Raw genomic sequence first — 27,440 nt, forward strand, 5'->3', positions numbered from 1 at the left:
AGAGCCTTCTGGCATGCAATTCACTGTGCCTTGGGTGCCAGGACAATATAGTGAATTGTATGCTAGAAGACTCTGGTACCTCACAGGGAGTCATACACCAGAGAAACTGTGCATGCACCCCTGCTGATTTCGAGAATCTGAAGTTAACAACTGAGGCATACAATATGTCAGCAAAAGAATTCAGAATAAGGATCATACAGTTCCTAAACTGACTGGATGAGAAAATCAACTTATGTAAGAATCAAGAGGAAATGAAGAATGATATAGCTACAATAAAAAAACACAATGGGAGGTTTCAACAATAGATAAGAAGCTAAGAACCAAATTAGCAAGTTAGAAGACAGGACAGGAAAATATGCAATCTTAACAGCAATTAGAGGGGAGAAAGTGAGAAAAGCAGGAGGAGAGCTTATGGAAGATTTGGGACAACACTAAATGAAGTAACATCTGTATAATAAGGGTGCCAGAAGGGCAAGAAGAGGTGCAAGGAACAGAAAACATATTTGAAGAACTAATGACAGAAAAGTTCCCTGATTTAAGGAAGAAAAGAGTCATACAAATAGAAAGAGTCCCAAACAAGATGAACCCGAAAAGACCCAATACCATGACAAAGAGAAAAATTTTAAAGATTGAAAGAGAGAATCAGAGAGTTACCTAAAAGTGATTTCCCATTAGAATATTAAATGATTTCTCAACAGAAACACAACAGGCCAGAAGGGAATGGAATGAAGTATACAACGTGATGCAAAGCAAGGAACTGAATCCAAGAATATTCTATCCAGCAAGACTATCATGAAAAATTGAAGGGGAAATCAGGACCTTCACAGACAAAAACAAAACAAAACAAAACAAACAAAAAACCCACACAAAATACACACCAAAAAACTAAGGTAGTTGATCACCCCCAAGCCAGTAAAGCAAGAAATGCTAAAGCAATTATTATAAAAATAACAAATAAAAAGGGAAGAATGAACACAGGCATAAAGAATAAAAATGGCTACAAACAAGTAGCTATCAATAAAACCTTAAATGTAAATGGATTAAAAGCTCCAATCAAAAGACATCCAGTGGATAAGAAAACATGACCTATACTTATGCTGTCCACAAGACAACCATCTCAGAATAAGGGACTCACACAGAGTGAAAGTGAAGGGATAGAAAAAGATTTTTCAGGCAAATGGTGCCAGGAGCCATAAGGAAAAAGTCCGGTCTCACTTCCTGGTCAGTTCCACTTCCTGGTTGAGCAAGAGCCATGCCAAAAAGCCTCAGGCCAAGCTGGTGATTGGAAAAGCAGGGGTCAAGCAGGTGATCAGAGAGGTGAGGGCACCCTGCTCAAGCCTAAAGCCTGAGGCTGAGCTGGCAATCTGAGGGGCAGAGGCCAAACCAGCCATGGCTCAAGGCTTTAGGCTTGCGCTTGGGCCAAGTCTGCAATCGGAAGTAAGGGGGAGCCGAAACTGGTTTGGCTCAGTGAATAGAGTTGGTCTGAGGACTGAAAGGTCCCAGGTTAGATTCTGGTCAAGGGCATGTGCATTGGTTGCAGGCACGTCCCCAGTAGGGGGTATACAGGGTGCAGCTGATCAGTGTTTCTCTCTCATCGATGTTTCTAGCTTTCTATCCCTCTCCCTTCCTCTCTGTAAAAAAAATCAATAAAATATATATGTGTGTGTGTTGTTTTTTTTTTTAAGTAAGGGGAAAAGTTAATGGAAACATATCCTCAGGTGAGGGTAAAAAAAATAAAATAAAGAAAAGTCATATCTTATGAAAGACACATCTTGAAAATGCTTAAAGAAAGTTGTCATTTTTTTCATGGTGAAGGGACTGGAGTCCATGTTTATGAAAATACCTTGGCGGCTGTGGTGACTGGCAGTGGCTACAGTAGCGGGGTAATGGAGCTGGCTCCTTCCCCTGATCAGCCCAGTTATCTCCAGCAAAGGGAGGCCAGACTGCAGCTTAGACTCATCCCCTGAGGGCTCCCAGTATGTGAGAAGATGCTGAGGGACCCCTCCCCAGTGCACGAATATATATATATATATATATATATATATATATATATATATATATATATATATATATATATGGCTAATAGGCAAAGTGTCCCCCTTGGGAGTTTGACTGGGAGACCAGGAGTTCAAAAGTTCCCTGTGATATGCGCTGACTGCCAGGGGGTGTCATGGAATAAAGGAAGACCCCAGCCTGTAGGAGGCAAACAGGGAAGAGAGGTCCTGGCCAGCAGCTGGAAGGAAGGCCCCGATTGACCCTGATCACCAGCCAGGCCTAGGGACCCTACCCATGCACAAATTTTGTGTACCAGGCCTCTAGTAATAACATAAATAAAATATGGAGAACGTTACATGCATTAGGGATGGGGGTCCTGCTTATTTCTTGATACAACTTTCCTTTTCTGCCAATCAGTTGTTCAGAGAGAGAGAGAGGGAGGGTGCATAGCAATCACTGTGACTCCTAGAATCTGGTTTTTAACTATTATGCTATGTAATGTGCATTATACATAGTAGTCACTCAACAAAAATTAGCTGATTTCTTTTAAAAAGCTATTTGTTAAACTAGATCCAATCATCTCCTCAAAAATGCTTTTCTATTACAATGTTGAAGAGAAAAAAAAATATGAACCTGAAAGAGAAAAAAGGACTTGTTTTTGAGAGTATTCTCATTTAAAGAAAGGCCTTAAAATTAATTTAAATATACTAATACCAAATCTGTGAGAAAGCTACCAACATTAGTAAATTCTTCATTCTGTTAAATGGCTGCAGTTCATACAGGAATTTGCCAAGATGGCTGCTGACTGAAAATAAATATTTGACTTTGCTGTCTTACCCTACTCCATTTATTAAACAAGTTATTTTATATAACTATTCTAGAAAGAGAAGATTCTTAAGTCACCACCAGATATACAGTATTTCTGATACACAAATGTTGAGTTAATGATAATTTGGGAGGTACCAGGCCTTTTTTTCTTCTTGTTGTTTTTAAAACTTGCATACATCTGCTCAAAATATCTTCTGTTGGCAACTGTAGAACACTTTTCACAGCAAAGCTGATGAAATAATGTCATTTTAATCCTTCATCTCTTAGCTATGGCCTCAAATGATTAGACATGCAATTCTGAAGATTTATGGAAGATGGAGTCCAATTCTCTGGCTCCAGGCCTGAATGCTGGGATGGCAGTAGCCCATATTGGAAAAATTTAGTTTTCCAAGAAGATGAGGGTGATTAATGGAGAGTTTCTTCTCAAAGCCAGCTCCCACGAATAAGCTGTTGTTCTCCCTGAAGTTAAAAACTGAATACTGGAGCTGATTATTTCTAGTATCAAATGATTACTAACAGAGATTTGAATGTCACCATTATAACAGATAAAAGAAGACAATAAAAAACACATATTTAATTAAAAGAAAATAAAAATTCTATATGTTGAAATAGAGGACAGTTTACTTAACTTAGGCTAATAATTCATGAAAAAAAATCAATTGAGAACAATTTAAGTAAAATGAAAACTAATTTAAGTGGGTTTTTGGTCTACAGAGAAATACATTGATATTTTGATCATTCTTTTTAAAAATCAAGAACAAAGAACAAAACTCCAAAAAAATAGCAAATTAAATAAATTATAAAATTACAGTCTCAATTTAAGTTAATAAATTTGATCTTAAAAGCAATTTAAAATACATCTTTATATTATGACCATTTTGATTATGTGTGAGAGAGAGAAAATGCACAGTAAAAGGTTAAGATGAATAAAAAAGACAGATGTGTAGCACACACAAATATACCCTAAGGATAAAGAATTAGATGTGGCAAGGCTGATCAAGTCAATATGAGAAACAGAGATGAATATAAATTGAGAAAAAAAGAGAAACAGTCAGATACAGAAAGAGCAATGTATGTACATACATACACGAAAACACAGACATAGAGGAAAAGGAGAGCTAGAAAGCAAACATTCTCATTAGTTCAACAAATATTTATTGAGGCAAAAACAGATTCAGAGAGACGAGGAGGCAGACAGGGGAAGTTCTGTAGTTCTTTGACTTGGCCAAGTAAACTACTGCTGCGAACCCAAATTGTACAAAATTGTTTTGGGTGGCCTACTAAATATAAAAGCACTAAAAGAGACAAATTGAGAAATAAAATAGACTTCCTACCTTCTAAGGACTTACTTAAAAATTCAGTTTGATCTATAGGTGAAATATCTTCTGGTTTCATTATTCTTTTTTTTAATATTTATTTTTTATTGATTTCAAAGAGGAAGGGAGGAGAGAAACATCAATGATGAGAGAGAATCATTGATCGACTGCATCCTGCAAGCCTCCACTGGGGTTGAGCACTCAACCCAGGCATATACCCTTGACCAAAATCAAACATGGGACCCTTCAGTCCTTAGACCAGTACTCTATCCACTGAGCCAAACCAGCTAGGGCTCATTATTCTTTAAAATTATGAACTTATACCCTGGTCAGGTGGCTCAGTTAGTGTTGTCTGAAAATATGAAGGTTGTGGATTAGATCCTCGGTAAGAGCACATACCAATTAATGCATAAATACGTGGAACAACAAATCTTTATCTCTCTCTCTCCTCATCCTGCTTCCCTCTCTTCCTCTCTCTAAAAATTAATTTTAAAAAAATTATGAACTCACTGGAAAATTAAAACAGACCTTTCTGCTGTAGCCAGCAGGATTTCTGCTTTACTTTTTCATTTTAGATTATAAAGGCTTTACAAAGGTATGCAGAAAAAGATTACTTTCCTTTTGCATCTTCAGAGGTCAGAAGCATAAATAACAACCAGGGGGCCGGGGGAGGGGCGCTCTTTGGTAATCAGGCTCTTTGGTGGCCTGATCTTTGTTCTGGGAGGAATCAGTCTTGCTTCATTACCTGGTATCTGGGAGATATTTGAAACCATCACTTACTGTTTTCATTTTTTAAATTCAATGCTACTTTTGGTGAAATTGGGTCTTAAATGAATAATCAAAACAAAATTATAACATCTTTTACTCCCCATTCCCCAGAAACAAATCTAAAAAACCCACTTCATGAATCTATACTAATAAAAGCCTACGTGGCCCTCATGCGTGATGTCCTCACAAGATGGCCTGCACAAGATGACCACCACCAGATGGCCATGTACACAGCAGAGGTGAAGATCGGTGGCTGCTTCGCACAGTGAAGCCTGGGGGCCCTGGGGCTCTGTGCTGCATGGAGGAGGCCAGTTCCCATGTCTCTTCCACCAATCGGGCAGGCAGGCACAATTGGTTAGGGGCAATCAGGCAGGCAGGTGAGTGGGAGGAGCTAGTGGTCCCAGATTATGAGAGGATGCCTGACTGTGGGATTGGGCCTAAATCAGCAGTTGGACATTCCCCTAGGGGTCCCAGATTAGAGAGGGTGCAGGCCAGGCTGAGGGACATCCCCCTGTGCAAGAATTTCATGCACTGGGCCACTAGTAAATAAATAAGTAGCTCCCATATTTAAACCTACAATGAGAGCAGTGCTCTCCATTAAAAATGTCAGTCATATTTTTAAGTTTCTGAGAGCTATATTTTAAAAGTTTAAAAGATGAAATTAAAAATGTCTATAAAATCTCATCTTAATGTATAATCAATATAAAATTTACTAATATTTAATATACATTTTAATCCTATATTTAAAAAATAAGTTACATATTTTATACTTGTAGCATATCTCAATTTGGACTAGCCACATTTCAAGTGCTCAATAACCACGTATTTGCTGTATTTGAAAGTAAAGATCTGGAATGCTACTTCTCTGTAGATTGTGTATCATTTTCTATTGTTAACTACACCAAAGATTCAACCCAATCAAAATCAAATCTAAAATCCAACATTTATTTTCTGAGCCTTCTTAATACATAATATTGTGTTTTTACAATCTTCCTTGTGGAGTTTCCCTTTGGGGCATGAAAAAACAAGATGAGGCTCACGTAGGAACATAAAAAGGCATGGCTTACTTACTAAAGTTGTTTTACCATTCCACCAGAGGTTAAGAAGGAAAATTCTAGGTGGAAAATAATAGCTTTAAAAGGCAGCCCTGCTGGTGAATTCAGTAGGCTTGTCTTGATATTCTCCTTGCACCCTATATTGCCCTTTGTCAGACATTTATCATAGTAAACTTTAAGTTCTTGCCCTAACCAGTTTTGCTCAGTGGAAAGAGCATAGGCCTGCATACTGAATGGTCCCAGATTTGATTCTGGTCAAGGGCATGTACTTTGGTTGCGGGTACATCCCCAGTAGGGGGTGTGCAAGAGGCAGCTGATCGATGTTTCTCTCTCATTGATGTTTCTAACTCTATCCTTCTCCCTTCCTCTCTGTAAAAAAAAAAAATAATAATAATACAATATATTTTTAAAAATAAGTTCTTGAGGGCTCATACCATCAATACCCATCTCTATGTGTGCTTAAAAATTAATTAATTCAACTAAATAATTTCTTATTTGCACTAGACATATTTCAAGTGCTCTATAGCCACACATGCTAGTGATTGTGATATAAGATGACACAGATACAGTATATCTACATCATTACAGAAATTTTTATTGGACAGCACTGAGAAATGGGCAGACATATTATTTGATTGGTTAAGTCCAATCAAAAGGGAGCCCCTAGAGACCACAAAACACTTTTTAAAAAATGAACAAGTGAAAATACAGTGCTATCAAATGACAAAAGAAGGAGCAAAAGCACAAGTAGCTAATCTCCTAGAAATGCAGCACCATTATGGCTTCTATTGGGAAAAGGTTGGCTATGTATATCGTCCTGGTCTTCTTACCTTGATTCCCACAAATCAAAATCTCCACAAGTAAGGGGGCAAAATATGTCCCTTTTATCCTCTAGCCAAAATATAATAAATGCTTCCCTTAGTTCCCAAGATAACTTGACAATTTCAAGAGAAACTTTACTACAAAAGCTAGCGGAAGAAATAAGTAAAATATAAAAATCATGAAAAATAGTTGAGCTTATATATAATTTTCTGAACCTAAGAATCCCAGGAAAAACAGTGAGGTTCTTGAAGAAACTCCTACATTCATTTATTGAAAAACAAACTATTGGCTGAAGGGCTAGCACAATTTTTCAGGCACATTAGATACATCCCTTCCTTCTAGTCCCTTGTCTCATCCAAGAGACATCAGAGGTACTATATTCGTTCCTGTCAGACAGTAATTGGTGCACCAACATATCTTGCCCCATTCTCCATTTAAGGGCAGCCATGAAGATCACTTTATTTCTTTAAGGAAAACTTTCCCTATTTAAAACAGTTGACAACTGAAGCCCTTCCACTTAGTTTCACATTGAGGCCTAAGAGGCATACCTAATTACAGCTGATTTCTAGAACTAGTAACTCCTACCTTAGCCCCATTGGTTCACATGTCTAATTAATGGTCAGGATTAATTAAAGAACTTTTCCAAAGTTTACTTTCCTTGTCCCCACTACATACTTTTGAATCAAGTCTCTGGCAGTCAGGCCTTGGAATCTTTATTCTTTTTTTCTTTTTTTTTAAATCTTTATTTTTGAGAGAACACAGATATTCCCCTTTGTCCCCCAATTGACCCCTTCCAGTCAGTTCCAGTCACACCCCAGGTCTTCACCATCCTATTGTCTGTGTCCATAGGAAATGTATATAGCACATAAGACCATTGGTTAATCTCTTCCCATCCCCTAACCCCCTTCCCTCTGAGATTCATCAGTCCTTAATCTGTTCCATGTTTCCATGCCTCTGGTTCCATTTTATTCATCAGTTTATTTTGTTAATTATATTCCTTTTTTGTTTTTAGATTCAATTGTTGATAGATATGTACTAATTGCCATTTTATTGTTCATATTTTTTTATTCTTCCCCCTCTCCCTCCCTCTCCCTCTCCCTCTCCTTCTTCTCCTCCTCCTCCTCCTCTTCCTCTTCTCCTCCTCCTCCTCTTCCTCCTCCTCCTCCTCCTTCTTCTTCTTCTTAAAGAATACACTTCAAAATTTCATGTAATACTAGTTTGGAGGTGATGAATTTCTTTAGCTTTTTCTTGTCTCTGAATATTTTTATCTGACCTTCAATCATCATTTTGAATATTTCTTACCATTCTCTTCTATTCTTCAAAGTTTCTATTGAGAAATCAGCTGATAGTATTATGGGATCTCCCTTATAGATAACCAAACATATATATATACATACATATACATACATATACATATACATATACATACACATACACATACACATACATATACATATACATATACATATACATATACATATACATATACATATATTGTGTATATATATATATATATTTCTTGATTTCAGAGAGGAAAAGAGAGGGAGACATAGATAAAATCAACAATTATGAGAAAGAATCATTGATCAGCAGCCTCCTGCACACTCCACAGTGAAGACTGAGCCTACAACCCAGGTATGTACCCCAACACTCAACCACTAAGCCATGAAGCCATGTCTGGCAGGCCCTCGGTGCTTTTAAGATTCTCTCTTTGTCTTTAACCCTTGTCATTTTAATTAGGATGTGTCTTGGTGTGGGCCTATTTGGGTCTCTCTGTGCTTCCTAGACTTGTATGTCTATTTCTTCCACCAGGTAAGGGGCATTTTCTGTTATTATTTCTTCAGATAGTGTTTTTTTTTTTTTTTTTCCAATATCTTGCTTTTTCTCTTCTGCTTCTAGAACCCTCATAATGTGAATGTTTATACACTGGCAATTGTCCCAGAGAATACATTCTTCTAGTTACTCTTCTTATTGGGTGTTTTTTGCTTCCCTATATTCCAAATCATTGATTTGATTATTGGAATCTTCTACTCTACTGTTGAATCCCTATAAATTATTCTTTATTTAGGTTAGTGTATGCTTCTATTTCATGTCTTTGAAATTCTCACTAAGATCCTTGAAAGTCTCTATATGTCCCTTGAAATTCTTATTAAGTCCTTTGAAGTTCTCATTAAGATTCTTGAGTAACCTTAGACCAGTTGTTTTGAACTCTGTTTCCAGTAGTTGGCTTGCTTCCATTTCATTTAGTTCTTTTTCTGGAGATTTCTTCTGTTCTTTCATTTGTGACATGCTTCTTTGTCTCCACATTTTGGCTGTTTCCCTGTGTTTGTTTCTATGTATTAGGTAGAGTTTCTATTTCTCCTGAAATTGGTGGAGTGGTTTTGTGTAACAGGTGATATGTAGGGCCCAGTGGCTCAGCCTCCCCAGTCACCTGAGCTATGCACTCTAGGTATGAGTGCTGTGTGTATACTCTTGGTGTAGTTGAGCCTTGCTTGCTGTTGGCATCAGTGGGAGGAATTGACCTCCAGGCCAATTGGCTGTGAGGACCAGCTGCAGCTATAGTGGAACAGCTGCTGTGCACTAGAAACCCCTATGGAACAGGACTTGCTTCAGTGGAGCTTTGGTGCTCACTAAGTCTGCCCTTGAGTGTGTTGCTTGTAGATGTGTTGAGTTATAATCTGATATGGTCTGAAGCTATCCACTGAGTGTACTGGCTCTGAGGCCTCCTGGGAAGTGCAGTTAGCCACTGCCTGAGGCCACCCAGCAGGAACTACATATGGATCTGCAGGTGGCTGCCATTTGCATTGGGATTGGAAGTGCCAAAGCAAAACCAAGCTGTGAAGCAAGGCAGGCTTTGCTAGTGTTGTGTCTTGGGCTTCTTATTGACAGGTATGTGGTATGCTGATGCCAGCTGCTGCTTGTTTGAGATATTTTAAATCTGAAGCCTGATCCATGACATGCCAGTCATATGTAAAAGCTGCTGCCAACACCTTGGGTGGGGCTGCAAATTGGATGGGTCGGGGTCTTAGGGAATCAACAGGGTAGAGCAAATAGTGTGAGCCAAGCTGATGGAAACTCAGTCAGCCTTGCAATGGGGAGATCCCATCTCAGGAACAATGCAACTTACAAACACCCCACTCTGAGAGAAAGCCACTCCTGAGTTCCTGCTCTGATGCCAGAAAATGCAGTTCCCCCTAGTATCTACCTGGATCCTCCAATGCTGCCAAATAGCATTAGAGACAGGAGGGATCATAACTGTGTAAGTTTAAAAGAAACTGGCCCTTTTAAAGGAACTGCATGGGACTCCATCAGTCTTCGTGTCACTCAGCCACAATCCCCAACTATATAGCCTAAAGTTATGTGGACTCCTCTTCTAGTCTCTGGAACCCTGGGCTGGGCATCTGGTGTGTGGCTGAGACACCTTGCTCCTCAGGGTAGGTCTCCACAGCTGAGCTATCCCTCCCAATTAAAAAGAAAATGTTGTGCATGGGTATCGGACCAGCTCATTCTGCACCTCCACCCCGCCTACCAGTCTGAATGTGCTTTCTTCTTTACTTTCTAGTTATAGGACTGCCATTCACCCAGATTTCAGGTGGTTCTGAATGATGGTTGCTCTGTACTTTAGTGGTAATTTTGATGTGGTTGTGGGAGGCATTAAGTACTGGCATTTACCTGTGCCACCAACTTGGTTATCCTGGAATCTTATTATTATTGAGTATAATAGGTGAAAATGTACTACTTTTCTAAAGAAATCAGTTTGACTCTTCCAACCAAATGTGATCAAAATGTCCCTAATAATTTCTTTGTCAGCCCAACAATAGAGAAGATTCTAGCAGGATATGTTTTGGTTGGCCAATCAGAAAGGCCAACACTGAGGATGAAAACATTAATGTAACTCAGAAAGTGAGGAGCATAAATTATCAGAAATCCAAACTATTATTGAATTTTAATGTATATCTTTGATACATATTTTTGTATTTTAATTAACCATCACTTACCCTTGACCAATTTTTTCAAATCTTGTGTATTTTTTCTTTGGATCACCAACACTCACAATGCTTCCTGAGTAGGTGAGGAGAGGAGAGAGAGAAAGTGAGGTTGAAACTGATTGGTTTATCTTTATGTAATACTAAAAATTAATATGCCAGAGTTAATGACAAAACATTAGAACAACATTTCTGTGTGATTTCTATAATTTATATGGATAATAATACATTTTCTTAAATAAATAGTAATCTACTAATTTAAGTACTAATAACAATCTATACTGTTTGTAATAAAAATTGTTGATGTTTGTGAAACATAAAGAAAGGACTGGTCATAACTCAACATTTATTGAAAGTACACACAAATTATACTGTAAATTTAGGAGATAGATAAAAACATTTAAAAACTGCCGGGACCGGTTTGGCTCAGTGGATAGAGCGTCAGCTTGGGGACTGAAGGGCCCCGGGTTCGATTCCGGTCAAGGGCATGTACCTTGGTTGCGGGCATATCCCCAGTAGGGGGTGTGCAAGAGGCAGCTGATCAATGACTCTCTCATTGATGTTTCTAACTCTCTATCTCTCTCCCTTCCTCTCTGTAGAAAAATCAATAAAATATATTTTAAAAAAACATTTAAAAACTTATACACACTATTTAATAAAATCACCATATTCTCTAAAATGAAATAAAATTGAACACCCATACTACATTCAATTATGCTGGACAAATAACTATTAAGCAATTTCTATGAACTCAGTACTATTCTAGGAAAGATTTAGATGGAGATAGAAACAAAGTTTAATCATAAAGTGATGAGACTTATGCTTTAAAAATATACACCCCTGAACCTAGGGCCCTTCTAGCACTCCAAACATCTTTAAAATATTTACTAAAGTATGATTTCCATAGCATAAACTTCACCCATTTAAAGTGTATAATTCAACAACTTTTAGTAAATTTTTAGAGTTGTTCAAATTTACTAAATGTTATAGTGATCTAATATTAGAATATTTTCATCATACAAAGAAAGAAACCTTGTACCTGTTATCAGTCAATTTCATCCCCCTCAGCTTTACAACTGATTCCTAGGCAACCATTATTGTATTTTCTATTTCTATAGATTGCTCCCAACTTTGTGGAGTAAGTTCATAAGTCACAGAAAAAAACTATTAATTTATCATGTTTGAATTTGGAAAAAATATTACTTTTATTATCTCAAAATACCCAATATACTACTTAGATGATGACTACTTTCCACCATTCAGAATAAATCCAGAGGAAGTGACAGTTGACTCTTCAATGCACTGCTCAAATAGATGCAGAAAAATTCTGGGCCATATCATTATGGGAATAAGGATACAGCTTCTCAAGGGGATTACTTTGAAAGGAATAATTTATTTGGATGTCTCTTACCCTCCCTCTTTTCTTTTTGGAAGCAAACATATCAGTATCATTACCTTTAAGTTATATTTTACTAATATGACTGCTGTCCCAAAGAATAGTAGAGTCAGTTAGTAAAACAAGATTTACACACATGAACCAATCAGGAGAAGGTCTATAGATTCTGCATCCACATTGTTACTCTTATTCACCAGATACTCTTCATACCCAGGGCCACTATAATTGTTCAGGTCCTCAACATCTCTTTTCTAAAAAAAAACACCGGTTATTTGTTACATACCTCTAAACTCTGCCTTCCTTAATTCCTCTTCCACAATGCCTTTGACATATGATAACTATATAATTCATAACATGAGACTGTCCTGGAAAACCTGAAATGTGTGGTCACTGTACCATTCATTTGAACCATTGTTCTTAATTCCTCAAAAGTTCCTCCTCTCTACAGGATCGAATTCAAATTTCTTAGTCTGGCATAGAAAGCTCTACCATCAAGCACCATCTATAATAGCTCATACTTGACCAGTCTAAACTCATATTCCTTTCTTCTCAATCCTTCCAATTTTATATCCTAGTAATACTATCATTGTCCAAGGCTTTCCTTTTCCTATTTAACACATGAATTTTTATTTATCACTTAAATATAATCTCAACTCATTATCCTTTATGATTTTTTTCAGATCCTTCTAATAAGACTAATGTGATTCTTCTTGAGGGCAGGAACCTTGTCTTTTCATTCCTGCAATTTCAGTACTTAAAATAGTCGCTGCTACTGAATAAATATTTGTTGACTAAATGAATAAGAACAAAAATATGTATTCAAGTACTAAGCTGTATGCTACAGACAATGCCTTATGCTCAGTTTAGACAATGATCCATCTTTTGGGCTAGTGAACAATTTACTTTAGAGCCACCAGTAAACAGTATATCTTAAAAATATTTAATAAAAGTTTCACTCATAGATTGCTCATCAGCTTTGTTGTTGCTTTTTTTTTTTTAATAGGAGTCCATGTTTCAATTAGGTTAAAGTAAGACTTTCATAATATGTGAGTTGTATTATAATTTCTTTTCTCTTGTATTTTCAATCTCAGTCAATGGTACTACCATCTATCTATTATACTTAGTAGCCTGAATCAGAAACCTGGAAGTCTTTTTTGACTCATCCATTACCTTCACTCCCCACATGCAGTTGTCCACTGAGTCTTGGGCCTGTATTATTTTTGTGTGGCCTATTTCAAATGCCTCCTAACTAAAGGCGTTGGTGGTATAGTGGTGAGCATAGCTGCCTTCAAATGCCTCCTAACTGACTTCTTATTTCCAGTCTCTTTCCACTTCAGTCTAGGTGTCATACCTGTCAGGATGATCGAAGTACAAAGCTGATCATATGATTACATGGTTGAAGAGTCCTTGATACTTCCCCAACACCTACAGGGTAGAGCTCAAACTCCTTGGTATGAAACATACATTTTTTTTTTTATTATCTAGATCTTGCTTCATTCTCCATCTTATCTGACCTTCCCACCAGAACCTTATGCTTTGACCATAACAAATTAATTGTAGCTCATGTACAGCTCCTGTTTAAACTTTTAGCTTTCTCTCCTAAAACTCTAGTACCATCACCCCCCGCCAATGTTATATTCAAGTAATACTGAATAAGTTAAAATTATCAGGTATATGCCTTCATACCTTCTTCATACCTCAGACTGCAATGTCCTTATTAAGTTTTCTTTGTGGCAAGTTCATATTCATGCTTAAACTCAGCTTTAGTGTTGGCAGTTCTATTGTAGAAAGCCTTCCCTGATTCTTTTGAATAATGTTAATAATTTCCCATCTCTGTACTACTACTGTTCTCTCTCTCTCTCTCTCTCTCTCTCTCTCTCTCTCTCTCTCTCTCTCTCTCCCTTCCACCCTCTATCCTTCTGTCTCTTGCTTTCTTTTTTTCTTCCTTCCTTCCTTCCTTCCTTCCTTCCTTCCTTCCTTCCTTCCTTCCTTCCTTCCTTCCTTCCCTCCTTTCTTCCTTCCTTCTTTCCTTCCTCCCTCCCTCCCTCCTCGCTCCCTCCCTCCCTCCCTCCCTCCCTCCTTTCCTTCCTTCCTTCCTTCCTTCCTTCCTTCCTTCCTTCCTTCCTTCCTTCCTTCCTTTCTTTCTTCTTTCTTTCTTTCATCTCTGTACTTAATATGCCATATATATTTAACACTCCCTTATAGACTGTGCCTTAAGGACAGAAGCCATGTCTTATTCACCTCTGTATCTTCATTGCTTTGTGTGAAATATGTTGGGAATTCAATAAATGTCTGATGAATTAAACTCAAATAAAAGTATGCATTTCCTTTTGTATTGCATTGTTTATATGTACATTTTGTAAATGCCCCATAATTTAAGACAGGGATTGAAGAATGTATTTTACTTGAGTTATATCTATAGGATGTCATCAAATTAACAAATTTTTGCTACAACCTTTCATTTAATTTTTAAACATCATTGCTAATAGCAAACAATATAAAGACAAAAACCAGCTCAACTTTTTACACTTTATCAAAATGGGTTTGAGGATTTATGATTTATGCTTTCTTTACACTCAGGAAAACACAATAAAGTGAAACAGATCAAACCTTCATGCACTTGAAGCACCATATGCTCTTGTGTTTTTTGTAGCCTATCTGGCATGCATTTCCAGAGTTCACTTTGCTCCATAATAACCACACAAAAAATGAAATAAAATGATAATAATGCAGAAAGAACTCAGATTGAACACTGAAATGGATTTCAAGATGTGTGCATGTACACAAATAGATACACACAAAATTTGCCTGTATTAACCACACACACACAAAGAAAATAAAATTATAATAATGCAGAAAGAACTCACATGAAACACTAAAATTGATATCAAGATGTGTGCATATCCACAAAGAGATAGATACAAAAATTTGTCTGGACATATTAAGATGCCTCACATTCTTATTTTAGAAGAAACTAGGTAGACAGTTCAAAAGCCAGAGTCATTTGAGATGTTAAAATCATGTAAAATGTTCCTTTAAGGCAGCCATAGAATCAAGGCACCAATGGGAGATGAGTCATTCTAGTTACAAAATGACTCATCTCCCATTTAAGTAAATCTCTGAATGCATTTGTTATAGTTTCAGACAAAAGTTTCATCACAATTATGAATGTTTATGAAGTAGTAATACTTTATGAGTTGAGTGATATTTTTAAAACTGAAACATTTACAGAACATTTATTGAATTTGACCTTCTAGAGAGATGATACCCTGTTGCTAAATACAGGATACCACCAGCCACTCCACCAAACTCACACTACTGTTCAACCAATGGTGTGTCCCTATCACATAGTTAGCAGTTTTTGTACTGTTTCTTTCATGCATTAATGTTTTAAGACTCCCAAAATAGATTCACATAAAAACAATCATATGTTTAAAGATATTCACAAAATAATGCTATCTAGGTATCAAAATTGAATTGCATTTGATTTGAATCTATAGTAACTATAATATCTACCCATTTATTTCTGATCTTTTTAATTCTTGGAGCAGTGCAAGTCAGTTGACAATGAAGTTCATATTTATAAAATATAAAGAACTTTAACTCCAAGATATTGTCAGACTCATAGAGCATACCAAAAGCACTAATATTTAACTTAAAAATTTAAAAAGTTTACAAAATGTTCATAGTTCTAAAATATATTTTTTAACCTAACGACATGTAACTTTACTATTTCTAAATTCCAAGCAGCCAAAAATTCATACTGAGGCACTATTCATTTTCTTAAGAGTTTGAGTCAAAGAACTGCTATCTACTTTGAGGTGGATTTCTATAATGGTCTCCATTTGTAGACACACAGAGTGCCATACCAAACAAAGTGCAAATAACTATTTCATAAAACTAAATGCCCTCCCTTAGAAAGCTATTTACTTTAGGAATAAAATAACACAAAAATATCTCAAATTATTCTACAAGCTATAAAGATGAGAGATAAGGGTAATGATTTTTACAGACCATGGAGCTGAAAGGAGTTGATTCAGAGGGTCATAGTACTAAAAGTTTAAAGGTCTTATGCCTTTCATAAGGCTTTTTGTAAATCACCATAGAAGTTGATTAAAGTGCTTGCCATAGCTGTATCTACTGAAGACTGAAGAATCATCCCATGCAGATCCATCTGAATATAGCCTGTCAAGAGACTCTGGCTTGTATTGTCTTTAAGTGGAACACAAAACCAATCTCAGGGATGGTTATATCCACTAACAAATTCTGCTCTCTTCTCACTCCAGTCAAGGCTGATCTCATTTTTAATGGATAAAAGCCCTCCATTATAGTCCACAGTGTAGGAGAAATCAACAAACTCTCTTGGGGAAATGATATTCCAAAGCCGACCAGAAGTAGTGTAATGCATCACACAGCAATTCTCTTCAAAGTTCTCAAAAATGTCCAGTAAAGTCAGTAAGCTGTCTCAATGCAAGCGACAGAGACCTGGGCATATATGGTCCATTATACCATTAACAACACCATCTATAATATCTTGGGCTTTAAAAAGATTTCCATTAAACTCTTCTGAAGGTTTTTTCCAAATCGTGACATCTCTCTTTTTCTTTGCAACACACCACTTATCATCTTCAATGCTATGGTACTGGATGAGAGTGTTTTTAAGTTTAGTTGCAAAAGCAGCATCGGGTAAGCCTTTCATTTTTTATTTTTTCCCTGAGAAGAAGCTAGGAGTGAGGGGTACCAAGCTGGGAAGTGTCAGACCAGGAACCAACTCCCAAATTAACAATTTTTGAGTTGCAATTTCATTTTTCAAATTGTCTCACAGATTTCTACATCATTGAGAACTATCTTTATCTAAGTCAGCTATTAATTGGAAAGAGCCTGGACTTCTTCTCTTTTTTTTTATGAAATATCAATTTTAAAGTCACTTGAAACCATAGTTCTTTTAAGAAATTTCTAGTCTTCTACCAGTAAGAAACTTATGGTATTAATTTGCTGAGCAAACTCTTTTCCATAGACTCAACAAAAGCAAATAAGCTTCAGTCCAAGCCACTTTTTAAATTATAACTAATTCCAATTGGAAGGATTCAGTTAATGAGGTTTTATGGTAGTAAATTACTCAGCCCTTATTTCCATGGTATGCATGGTAAAATAAGTTGGAAATAAATCTTTTCACAAGGATTACCAAAAGACAACCATTTTGATGGCATTCTGCTTCTGAATTTAACTGTTATTCAAATAAAATGGATTCCCAACACCCATAACCCTTCACAGGAGAGTGTTTGCTGCCATCTACTGATGCTAGGAAAGTACACAGGAGGCTTTTGTTTAGTATTCTAAATCATAAAACAAGCTTTCAAAGTGATCTCTTTCATTGGAGCCATTATAATTTGCTTTTATACAATTTAATAAAGAAAAAAACAACATTGTGACACAATAGGAAAAAAAGAGACAAAAATGAGCAACTCAAAATCAAAAGGAAAAAAAAATGATAGCAATACCAGAACAATTTCCTACTAGAGTGAGTTCCTAAATAAGAAACATATTATTCATTTTAAACTATAATGATTTAAGAAATCATGAAATACTAGTATTTGGAAATAAGATTTATGACATAGTTTCATTGGCAGAAAAGCTCATCATATTAAATTAAATAGAACTTTACTAAATCATTATCACTTTAGTATAATGAAAATTTTGATTCCTAAGAAAATAAAAAAAATAAATTATATAACTTAATTTCAGTTCTATGTGAGGGCATATTAAAAGAGAGAGTTTTGAGTGAGGAATGTTGGGGGTGAGGAACAAGATGAGAAAGTGATTATGGGGCCCAGAAGAGACAGGCAAAGGACAAATCTCTTGCATTGCACAATTCTGCTGACAGTAAGTGCCTTTTGAAAATTTTCACTGAAATGTAGGGTTTTCTTTTTCACAATTTTTTAAATCATCGCTTGAGGATATGCTTTTATTGACTTTAGAGAGAGAGTAAGGGGAACAGAGAGAGAGAGAAGCATTGCTATGAGAGACATATCTACCAGTTGCCTCTCATATGCTCCCTGACCAGGGATCAAACCTGCAACCTGGGTAGGTACCCTGACTGGTAATCTAACCCTCAACCCTTTGGTGCACAGCTGACACTCCAACAAACTGAGCAACCTGGCTAGTGTGGTTTCTTTATTTTTCCAACAGATTCAAACGGACTACAATGAACAAGCCAGGCCCAAGCTATCTGTCTGTGTAAAACTGAAAGATGATCTGCCCGTTTCAACTATTAGTGATCCCATGGTCTGATCCCCACAATCAGTATCTGCATAAAAGATAAATACCCTGGAGGCATTTTTATTTGACCTGCCCACCTCATAGTAATTGGATCCCTGATATTGAAGGTGAGGCCACCATTACCTCTTCTCTATGCCTATGATTGGGGGTCCATTCTGGTATAGGCTACAGGCATTTCCTCTACCTCCCTGTCTCCTGTCCCTATCTTCTTTTTATTTCAGCACAGGCTCCTCTACTCCTTCCCCAAGTTTCAAGGTACTCATTGACTGCAAGGTTCTCACTGACTTCTGTATAGGGGCATACATCTGGAATTATTCCTGATTTCAAACATTGTGTCCCACTAGAAGACCCAATGCCCCATTTTTTAAATCTATATATAAAAGCACAGCGACTGGAACAGTAGAACTACCAGAACAACTGGTGGCTACGATGTGCATTATGGCAGCCAACCAGCCTTATCCAGGCCCAGCTGGCCTGGCCCCAATCAGCCCCCAACACCTCAATCAGAGGTGAGTCAAGACACCAACTACCCATGCCCCCCCCACCAGTCTGCCCAATGGGCATCTATTTGGGCAGGCCTGCTGGATTCCACCCATGTACAAATTCGTGCACCAGTCCTCTAGTATTGAATAATATGGTTGCTCCCTTTTTGAAAAAAGTAGCATAATAATAATATACTACTCTTTATTTTGCTAGGTGTTTTACATACTTTACACTTTATTTAGTCCTCACAAAGTCCCTATTATATTATGTCATATTATTATCTCTATTTTTCAGATGAAACTGAAGTTCAAAGTTGAGTGACTTGCCTAAGGACATACAGTTAGTCTATATTTATGACTCAAACTCAATTATGATTCATTTCAAAGCCTATCTCATTGTATTATCTTAATAAGGATTTTATACTTATGCAATAAAATAGTTACTACAGCTTAACTTTTTTTGCATTCTAATCCTCGATTTAGTCAACACAACTTTTTTTCTCTACACAACAAAGTATAAACACATTATCTAAAATGCTACAAAGTTACCAAAAAATTCAAAACAGAAAATTTATTGTACTGATTGTATAATCATAGCCAAAAAGAAGCAATGTTCACGTTGTCAAGGTAACCCCAAAGACCACCGTGAAGGGGAAGAATGTCGGTGATGACCATGCAGAGCTCTCAGTTTGCTCACCAATTTCATAGAAAAAGGAAATGTGCCATGTGGATATACATTCATGAGTACATGTGAAATCAGAACCATTTACAACAACTAATATGGGAAGTTTAACTCTGAAGGTCAGAAGAACTCAAGCAGGGGAGCACCACCAGGTTAATAGCAGCTGCACGAAAGCATGCCCTTTCTTGGAGGATCCCCAGGCTACTAGACTGCCCCTAGCTCATCTATGGAATGGGAAAATGTGCTCCCAGGCTCGGGTGGCACTGCCATCTGGAAACCTGCTCTGTTCCTGCTCTGTTAAACTGACTCTCAGAGACTAGAAACGTGGGAACTTTCTATTCAGGAAACTGGAGAGCATCTTCATAGGCACAACCGCAAATGAACAACACTTCTGCAGCCAAACTTGGCCTTCAGAGGAAATGTCTCAATGCTCCTTTGGAAGACTGCTCCTGACTGAGGATTTGTTTCCTACTGACTTTCCTTCAGCTAGAAAAGTGACAGAATTGAGTTGGATGGGATATAAGTTTTGGGATAGAGCTTCAGTGGCTTGCTTATCAGGAGGAATTGGAGCTGGAGTGACTTCTGTGGCTGCAGCTGCCAAGGGAGCAGGATCACCGAGGCACCATGGACCTGAGCCTCCGAGAGCATGACCTTCTCCTTATCCGTGGGGGTGTCTGACACCATGTGGGAGGTGATGGTAGCATTCTCCTGAGAGGGCTGAATCGCTTGGGGGGAGGGGTGGCCTAGGCCGAGGGTACCACACAGCAGTGGTGTGATTTCCTGGCCATCAATTTTTCCTCCATCCATGTGTTTCAGCGCCCTTTCAGATTTATCTGGATTTTCAAATTCCACGTATGCACAGCCTTTACATAGATGGGATTGCATCCTTTCTACAGGAATGTCAGTCATTTTAATTTTCTCAAAGTTGGAGAATATCTCCATGATGTAAACCTTGATCACATTCCTGGTGAGCCTACCAAGGTGTACTTTGGTGGGTTTAGGGGAAGGGCTCCACCTTTACTTTACTTTTCATTTCTTTTGGGTGATTTGGATTTGGAGTGGGTATGCTGCCTATTGTTATGTCTACACCGAGAAGGACTTCAAGAGCCAGAAGAGAAGCTAGAACTGGCGTTTCTGGATGTGCTGAAACTTTCTGAGCGGCTTGATGCTGATGAAGAGGTAGAGCCACTGCTTGAGCCAGTGCTAGTACTGGAGCCAAAGCTGGAGGTAGAGCTGGACCGAGACCTGGTGCTGCTGCTACCAATGGAAGTGCTGCTCTTCTGAGTTTATCCCTGCCACAATCCTTCTTGCTTGACTCCTTGGTGGCCCTTTTATCTTTAGAGCAATCCTTAGACTTCTCATTAGAGTGGTCTTTGTGTTTGGTAGAAGGAGCCCTAGTGCTAGACTTTTTATTATTTTCTTTGACTCCTAGCAAGCTCTTCTTTTCACTCCTGATAAATCCATTCTCCCCTTCTGAGGTGTACAAAGCAGCAATGACGATCTCACTTACCTGAACTCTCACTTCTAACTTGAGTCAGAGAAACGATACTAATTGATTGCAATTTCCGCCAAAGTGCAGTATCTTCTTACCAACGTGCTTCCTTCTGCTCTCCTCAGCTGCAGAGTTCCATACCGCTCAGTAGTCAGAGTTAAGGAGCAGGGACATTACTATCACTTATTGACCAACTAATTTGTACAAGATTTTTACATACATTATTCTCATTTAATTATTAAAATGCTATGAATTTGGTACTATTATTATAGCTATTTTTATATGAGGAAAAAGAGTTCCAGAAAAGTGAAATAACTTGCCCAAAGTGAGACACCTGTTGGCAATTGTCTTGTAATTTAAATTGGGGCCTTTCTGGCTGCAATACCTGTCCTTTCAGCCATTGATAGAGCTACATAAAATCCATTCTATATCGATAATACTAATGTGTAGTTATGATTTGTATCCCAATTTGACAGATAAGGGACTGAGGCTTAGAAGAGTTAAATAACTCATCAAAGGTCACACATAGAGTGACAAAGTGGCAGAGAAAGGGCATTAGAGGGTGCTGGTGGAGCAGGAATAGGAAAGACTGACTTTGCAGACTATGAAGTATAGCTCAGCCTGAATCTGATTCATGAGAAGTAATCTCTCATTTCCTTAGATGTTCTCCCTGCCAAGGTCTTATAATACAAGGTAGGGTTGGCTGTTATAGGTAGCCCACTGGCTAGAGGGAAAAATGATTCTCTCTAGGCCCAAGCATTTTCCAACAGAGAATAAAACAATTTCAATTTTAAAAAATCAAAGGTACCTTTTGCCTCTTCATCATGTTGCTCAATTCAGAACAGAATAAACAACAAATTATAAAGTAAACAGATCCAATACTATTAATGTTTGCAAGCAAAAGCCAGATTTTGGCCCAAGAAAATAATTCTTATTTCTCTGTCACTGAAATTAAGGAATCTATAAATTTAATTATAATAAATCTAAAGCAGATACCAAATAATCATTTTTACTAAAACAAGGCTATTAGATTTTTAACATCTAATAAATCTCATAAGTCATGTCTACAAGATAAAGGAAAAAAATGAAGCAATTATCTGAGTAACTGAACTAAAATTATTAAGGCAATTCTTTCATTTTCCCTTTATTTTTACATATATAGACAGTTGAAACATTCAGATGCAAAATGGGTAGTGTAAGTAGTTTAATCTTCAAATGCAAGCATATTTGAATCCAAACTTGGGCTCTGCCAATCATTAGTGAAACTTTTTTGAGGCATTATAGTTCACTGATCTATAAAATGAGACTATTAAAATCTACCACATGGATTACTGTGAAAAGTAAACCTGATAATGTATGGCAAGTGGCCACCACATAAAATAATAAATGGGAATAATTACTGTTGTTACAGCAAATAGTATTAGCACTAGAGGCATAATTAATCGGGTATAGTAAAGTCAGTTGGCTAAAGTTCAACAATTCCAGTTCTGATTGTTCACAGACATCTGCAACCTCAACCTTTGTCTTTCTAAAATACTCCTAGCTCAGAATGTCTCAACCTCAGCATTGTTGAGGGGAAAGGAGAGTGTTGTCATTTATACTGTAGAGTACATAGCACCATCCCCAGTCTATCCTACTAGATGCCTGCAGCACTCCCTTTATAGTGACAATAAACATGTCTCTAGACATTGCCAAAGAGCCCAATGACCATGTCTGTAGAGTCTTCTTGTGACCTATAGCTCCCCTAAACTGCTCTTTTTCTCTTCAGCAACCTTTTAGACAGACATTTTCTTGAAATAAAATGGCCTCCTATTTGTTAATTATATCACACAATTAAATCTTATCTTCAAAATAAAATTTCAAGTTTCTTGATGTCAGGAAATTGTTTTTCTATTGTATTCTTAGAAGATTTTGCTATACAACAGACAAAGTGGAGCCCAGTAAAAATATATTTGTTTGCTTATTTTTTCATCCATTTACTCAAGAAGAATTTGTTAAGTGCTTTTACACTTAGTGGCCAAATTATTATGATCTCTGAATGCATAATAATCTGGCAACTCAGTGTGTGTGTGTGTATATATATGTATGTATGTCATTTTATACATGAATTCATGCATGGGTGAGGTCCGGTAGCCTGGCCAGGGGTTGGCTGGCCTCCCTGCTGGTCGAACTCCTCGTTAAGGGGACAATTTGCATATTAGCCTTTTATAAATAGGATATACACTGAGTGGCCAGATTATTATGCATTCAGATATCATAATAATCTGGCCACTAAGTGTATATGTACCAGATACTTTATTAGAGCTGTACATAAAGAAAAGAAGACACAATCCTTGTGTTTGAAGAACTCATAGTCTAAGGGAAGGAAGGTGACAGATTAGTATAATGTGATATTTTTTTGTCATAAAGGCATCATAGAAGAAGGGTACTTATTGACTGGGAGAGACAAAGAAGACTTTCCTAAGGAGGAAACACTTGAGTTGAGTTTTGAAGGATAAGTAGTAACTAGATGAGGGCATTGATTGCAGAAAACTAGTAGTTTGTTAAATACTCTTATAATTTTAATGAATATATTTCATAGGCTTTTGACTCTTTAAGCAGAGAATGTTTTTTAAAGCTCTTTCACCCAAGCAAGCCAACTGGGAGAGTGTTTTTGCAAAATTGTAGTGACTGTGTATACACAAGCATGTACACACTAATGACACTGTGAAAAGGAGGCTGGGCTATCAGCATTTGCTGGCCTCTCTTTATATAGAAGTGCTCCTAAATTAAGGGAAAATGATATATTATTGTGGCTTCCAATTTTGATGGATTCTGTGGGGTTTTAATAGACTTACTTATCATGAATGGTCAATTGGGAGCCTTTGGGGTATGATCATAGAATATATCATCAGACTGTTTTCTTCCTTTTGGGAGTGTAATCTTAAAATAAAACTTACTACTTAATTTATTTTTGTTAAGTTTTCAGCTTAATGTTTCAAGTGAACATATTTAGTTTCTATCCGATTAGGAGTATGAGAAAGAGAGTGATCTAAAATACACAGTGAGTCACAAACTTTTCATTTGTGACTTCAGGGAGTCTGGAGTTCATACAAGTAAATAAAGAATCAATTCCAATTCTATTTAAAGATAAACCATTCCATGAAAAAAGTAATTATGGTAAAAGACTCACTCAGCTTCTCTAGGATCTCCTCATCTGTCATCTTGGATTTTTTCCTTTGTCGATCTGTGTTTCTATACAAAGTACTGGAATTGGCATTCTCAGTAGAAGACGGTGTGACCTCTTTACTTGGTGCTGCTGGTGAAGCAATGGATTCAACCACAGAACGAGTGTATATCTTAAAGGTAAGAAAAATAAATGTTCTACAATTAAAACAGCAGCCAAGGAAAGAATATGAAGTCAAGACACTGTCATATCAGTGAGGTTTTTTTTGTTGTTGTTGTTTTTTGTTTTTTTTTTAATAAAGATAAATTTTCAAGGAGTTTTAGGTTTCGCAGCAAAATTTAGGGGAAGGTACAGAGAATTCCCATGTGCCCCCTGCCCCCACACATGAATAACTTCACCCATTATCAACATCTCCTTACCTTATTGGTGCATTTGTTACAATTGATGAACCTACAATTACATCATACTCACCCAAAGTCCATAATTTATATACAGTTTACTCTGGGTGTAGTACACTCTTTGGGTTTGGATAAATGCATAATAAAATTTATCTATCTTTATGGTATTATGCAAAGTATTTTTACTGTCCTAAAAATTCTCTGTGTTCTGTCTACTCACCCCTCCTCCTACCCTGCACCCTAACCTTCAATGAGTTTTATAAAAGAAACGATTTATGTATAAAAAAACACACTTTATGTTGCTTCAAATATGCTGCTCTTGAAAGCTCTGAGGAACTAGTCCTTTGTTATCCCCATTATAAGCTGTTCTAATTCTGGTACTAGAGCCTCTGCTCATGCAAGTATTCCTATTTGATTCACATGAATTTTCTTCTCTATCTTAACCTCTGGAGCAGTTTTATAACTTAGCATTTATTTGTATACTAGAGAACTGGTACATTACATTTGTGCACTGTGTGTGTGTATTGAGGGCGGGGGGGTCACTCAGCCCAGCCTGCACCCTCTTGCAGTCCAAAACCCCTTGGGGGATCTGGCCTAAACTGGCAGTCAGACTCCCTCTCACAGAACAGGGCTCTTCCCTTGCTCCTTACTGCCTGCCTGCAGCAGAGGTGTGAGAGGCTACTGCTGCCACCACTGTGCTGGCAAGCCATGAGCCTGGCTTCTGGCTGAGCGGCACTCCCCTTGTGGGAGTGCACTGACCATAAGGGAGCAATTCTTGCTTTGAGTGTCTACCCCCTGGTGGTCAGTGTGGGTCATAGCAATGGGTCATTCCACCATTCGGCCTATTTGCATATTAGGGTTTTATTATATAGGGTTGTTTGGTATTGTTCCCTAACTAAAGGCCTAGTGCATGAATAAGTGCACCAGTCGGGTCCCTCAGTCTTGCTTGTGGGATCGAGTCAAAATATCCCCCGAGGGGTCCCGGATTATGAGAGGGTGCAGGCCAGGCTGAGAGACCTTACCAGTGCATTATCGGGACTGGGGAGTGATGCAGGAGGTTGGCCAGCCAGCGAGGGACCACAAGAGGGCTTTAGGGCCTGTCCAACCCGTCTTGCCCAGTCCTGATCAGTCAGACCCCAGCAGCAAGCTAACTTACTAGTCGGAGCATCTGCCCCCTGGTGGTCAGTGCACATCATAGTGAGCAGTTGAGCAGCCTTAGCATATCATTAGCATATTACACTTTGATTGGTTGAACAGACAACTGGACACTTAGCATATTAGGCTTTTATTATATAGGATTGTCAAGTGCTAATCTTGTATCCCGAGTTTTGGAATATAGTAAAATGATCAATAGGTACTAGTTGATTAACTAAACTCTTATTATATGACTGTTCCAAATGACATCTTTTGAATCATTTGGAAATAGTCTCTTCTTACTTACTGATTTTGTATGCTCAGGTCTTGGTGCTATAACTGGTGGGGGTTCATTGTCATCTTCTTCTTCCTCTTCTTCATCTTCTTCTTCAGAGACAGGAGGAGCCAAAGGAGGCTCTGATGCTGTTTTTGTACTCTTATGACAAAAACAAAGTTAAAAGACTAGGTATTAACTCCTCATTGCTTCCCTTCAGAAATGATACAAGGGAAATGAAATATTTAACCATGTAGAGTTAGGAGGGAACGACACATTTACAAAGGAGCAGAACCATCTAAAATTTGGTGTCCAGGACTTGCCCACATCTAGACATACATTCAGATCATGATTTAAACAAACTAAATTTTTAAAAAAATATTCTTATTTTCCACTGAGCCAAAAAAGTGACCTATTCATTTATTATTTTAAAGTTCCATTTTTTGTAAAATCAATGAGTATATTTTAAAAATCAAATGAATTACTATTAAAGCTTTGAATTTGTTCTGAGCAGATTGTCAATTTATTGATTGACAGGCTGTTAACCAGAAAAAGGTTGTTTAGTGCTTATAGATTAGAGCATGTGTATGGATATCATATTAAGACAGCTCTGCAAATACTAAGTATAAACAAGCCCATGAATGTTTTTTTTCCCTTTTATGCCTCCCAAAATGAAACACTCAAAAAGTAACAGAAATAAAGATGTAAGGAATATCCATCTTCATAAATAATTATTCAATTTTAACCAACAGGTAAATGGTGACTTGTAATGCTAAAAATGCAATAATACCAGCATAAAAACAACATCTAGGGTCAGTTCTTGATCATTTACGTCAATACATGGGTAAAATGGTACTAAAGCTGGATTTTGAAACAACTATGGTCATGGTTCTAAAATTGTAGTTCCCAGATCAACATCATTAGCATTATCAAGGAACTTATTAGAAATTCAAATTCTCAGGTTCAGTCCAGATCCATAAAAAACTCTGGAAGTAAGGCCTTGCAATCTTTGTTATAATAAGCTTTCCAGATGATCTTAATACAGGTACAAATGTAAAAACCAGTGAACTATGATATAGATATGTGTGTCCAATATGGCAGCCACTAATGATACCTGGTTATTGAACACTTATAACTGATAAGTCTAAATTGAGAAAAGTTGTAACTCTAAAGTGCATACCAGATATTAAATATGCAAAATGAGAAATTGATATTTTCTTATATTTTTTATAGAGTATATACATTGACATGACTATATTTTGAATATATTGGGTTAAGTAAAATATTTTATTAAAAATAATTTCACCTACCTTGGCTGGGTGGCTCAGTTGGTTGGAGCATTGACCCTTACACCAAAAGGCTGTGAG

General features: G+C 37.3%; 1 protein-coding gene and 2 pseudogenes across 3 annotated transcripts in view; all 3 read right to left on the reverse strand.

The window, feature by feature from the left end:
• PAK3 (p21 (RAC1) activated kinase 3) overlaps window positions 1-27,440 on the reverse strand; it is a 385,530-nt gene that overhangs the window by 45,690 nt on the left and 312,400 nt on the right. For all 3 annotated transcript variants that reach the window (XM_045587393.1, XM_036454430.2, XM_036454431.2), the window contains 3 exons: window positions 26,107-26,235; window positions 24,274-24,439; window positions 10,783-10,846 (listed from right to left, as the gene is read on the reverse strand). In XM_045587393.1, the coding sequence (XP_045443349.1) occupies window positions 10,783-10,846; window positions 24,274-24,439; window positions 26,107-26,235 (359 nt within the window). The remainder of the gene's footprint in view (window positions 1-10,782; window positions 10,847-24,273; window positions 24,440-26,106; window positions 26,236-27,440) is intronic.
• Window positions 15,865-16,937, reverse strand: LOC118728156 (annotated as a pseudogene).
• LOC118728155 lies at window positions 19,391-21,073 on the reverse strand (annotated as a pseudogene).

Source organism: Pipistrellus kuhlii, unplaced genomic scaffold (genome assembly GCF_014108245.1).
Source record: "Pipistrellus kuhlii isolate mPipKuh1 unplaced genomic scaffold, mPipKuh1.p scaffold_m20_p_29, whole genome shotgun sequence".
Taxonomy (NCBI): domain Eukaryota; kingdom Metazoa; phylum Chordata; class Mammalia; order Chiroptera; family Vespertilionidae; genus Pipistrellus; species Pipistrellus kuhlii.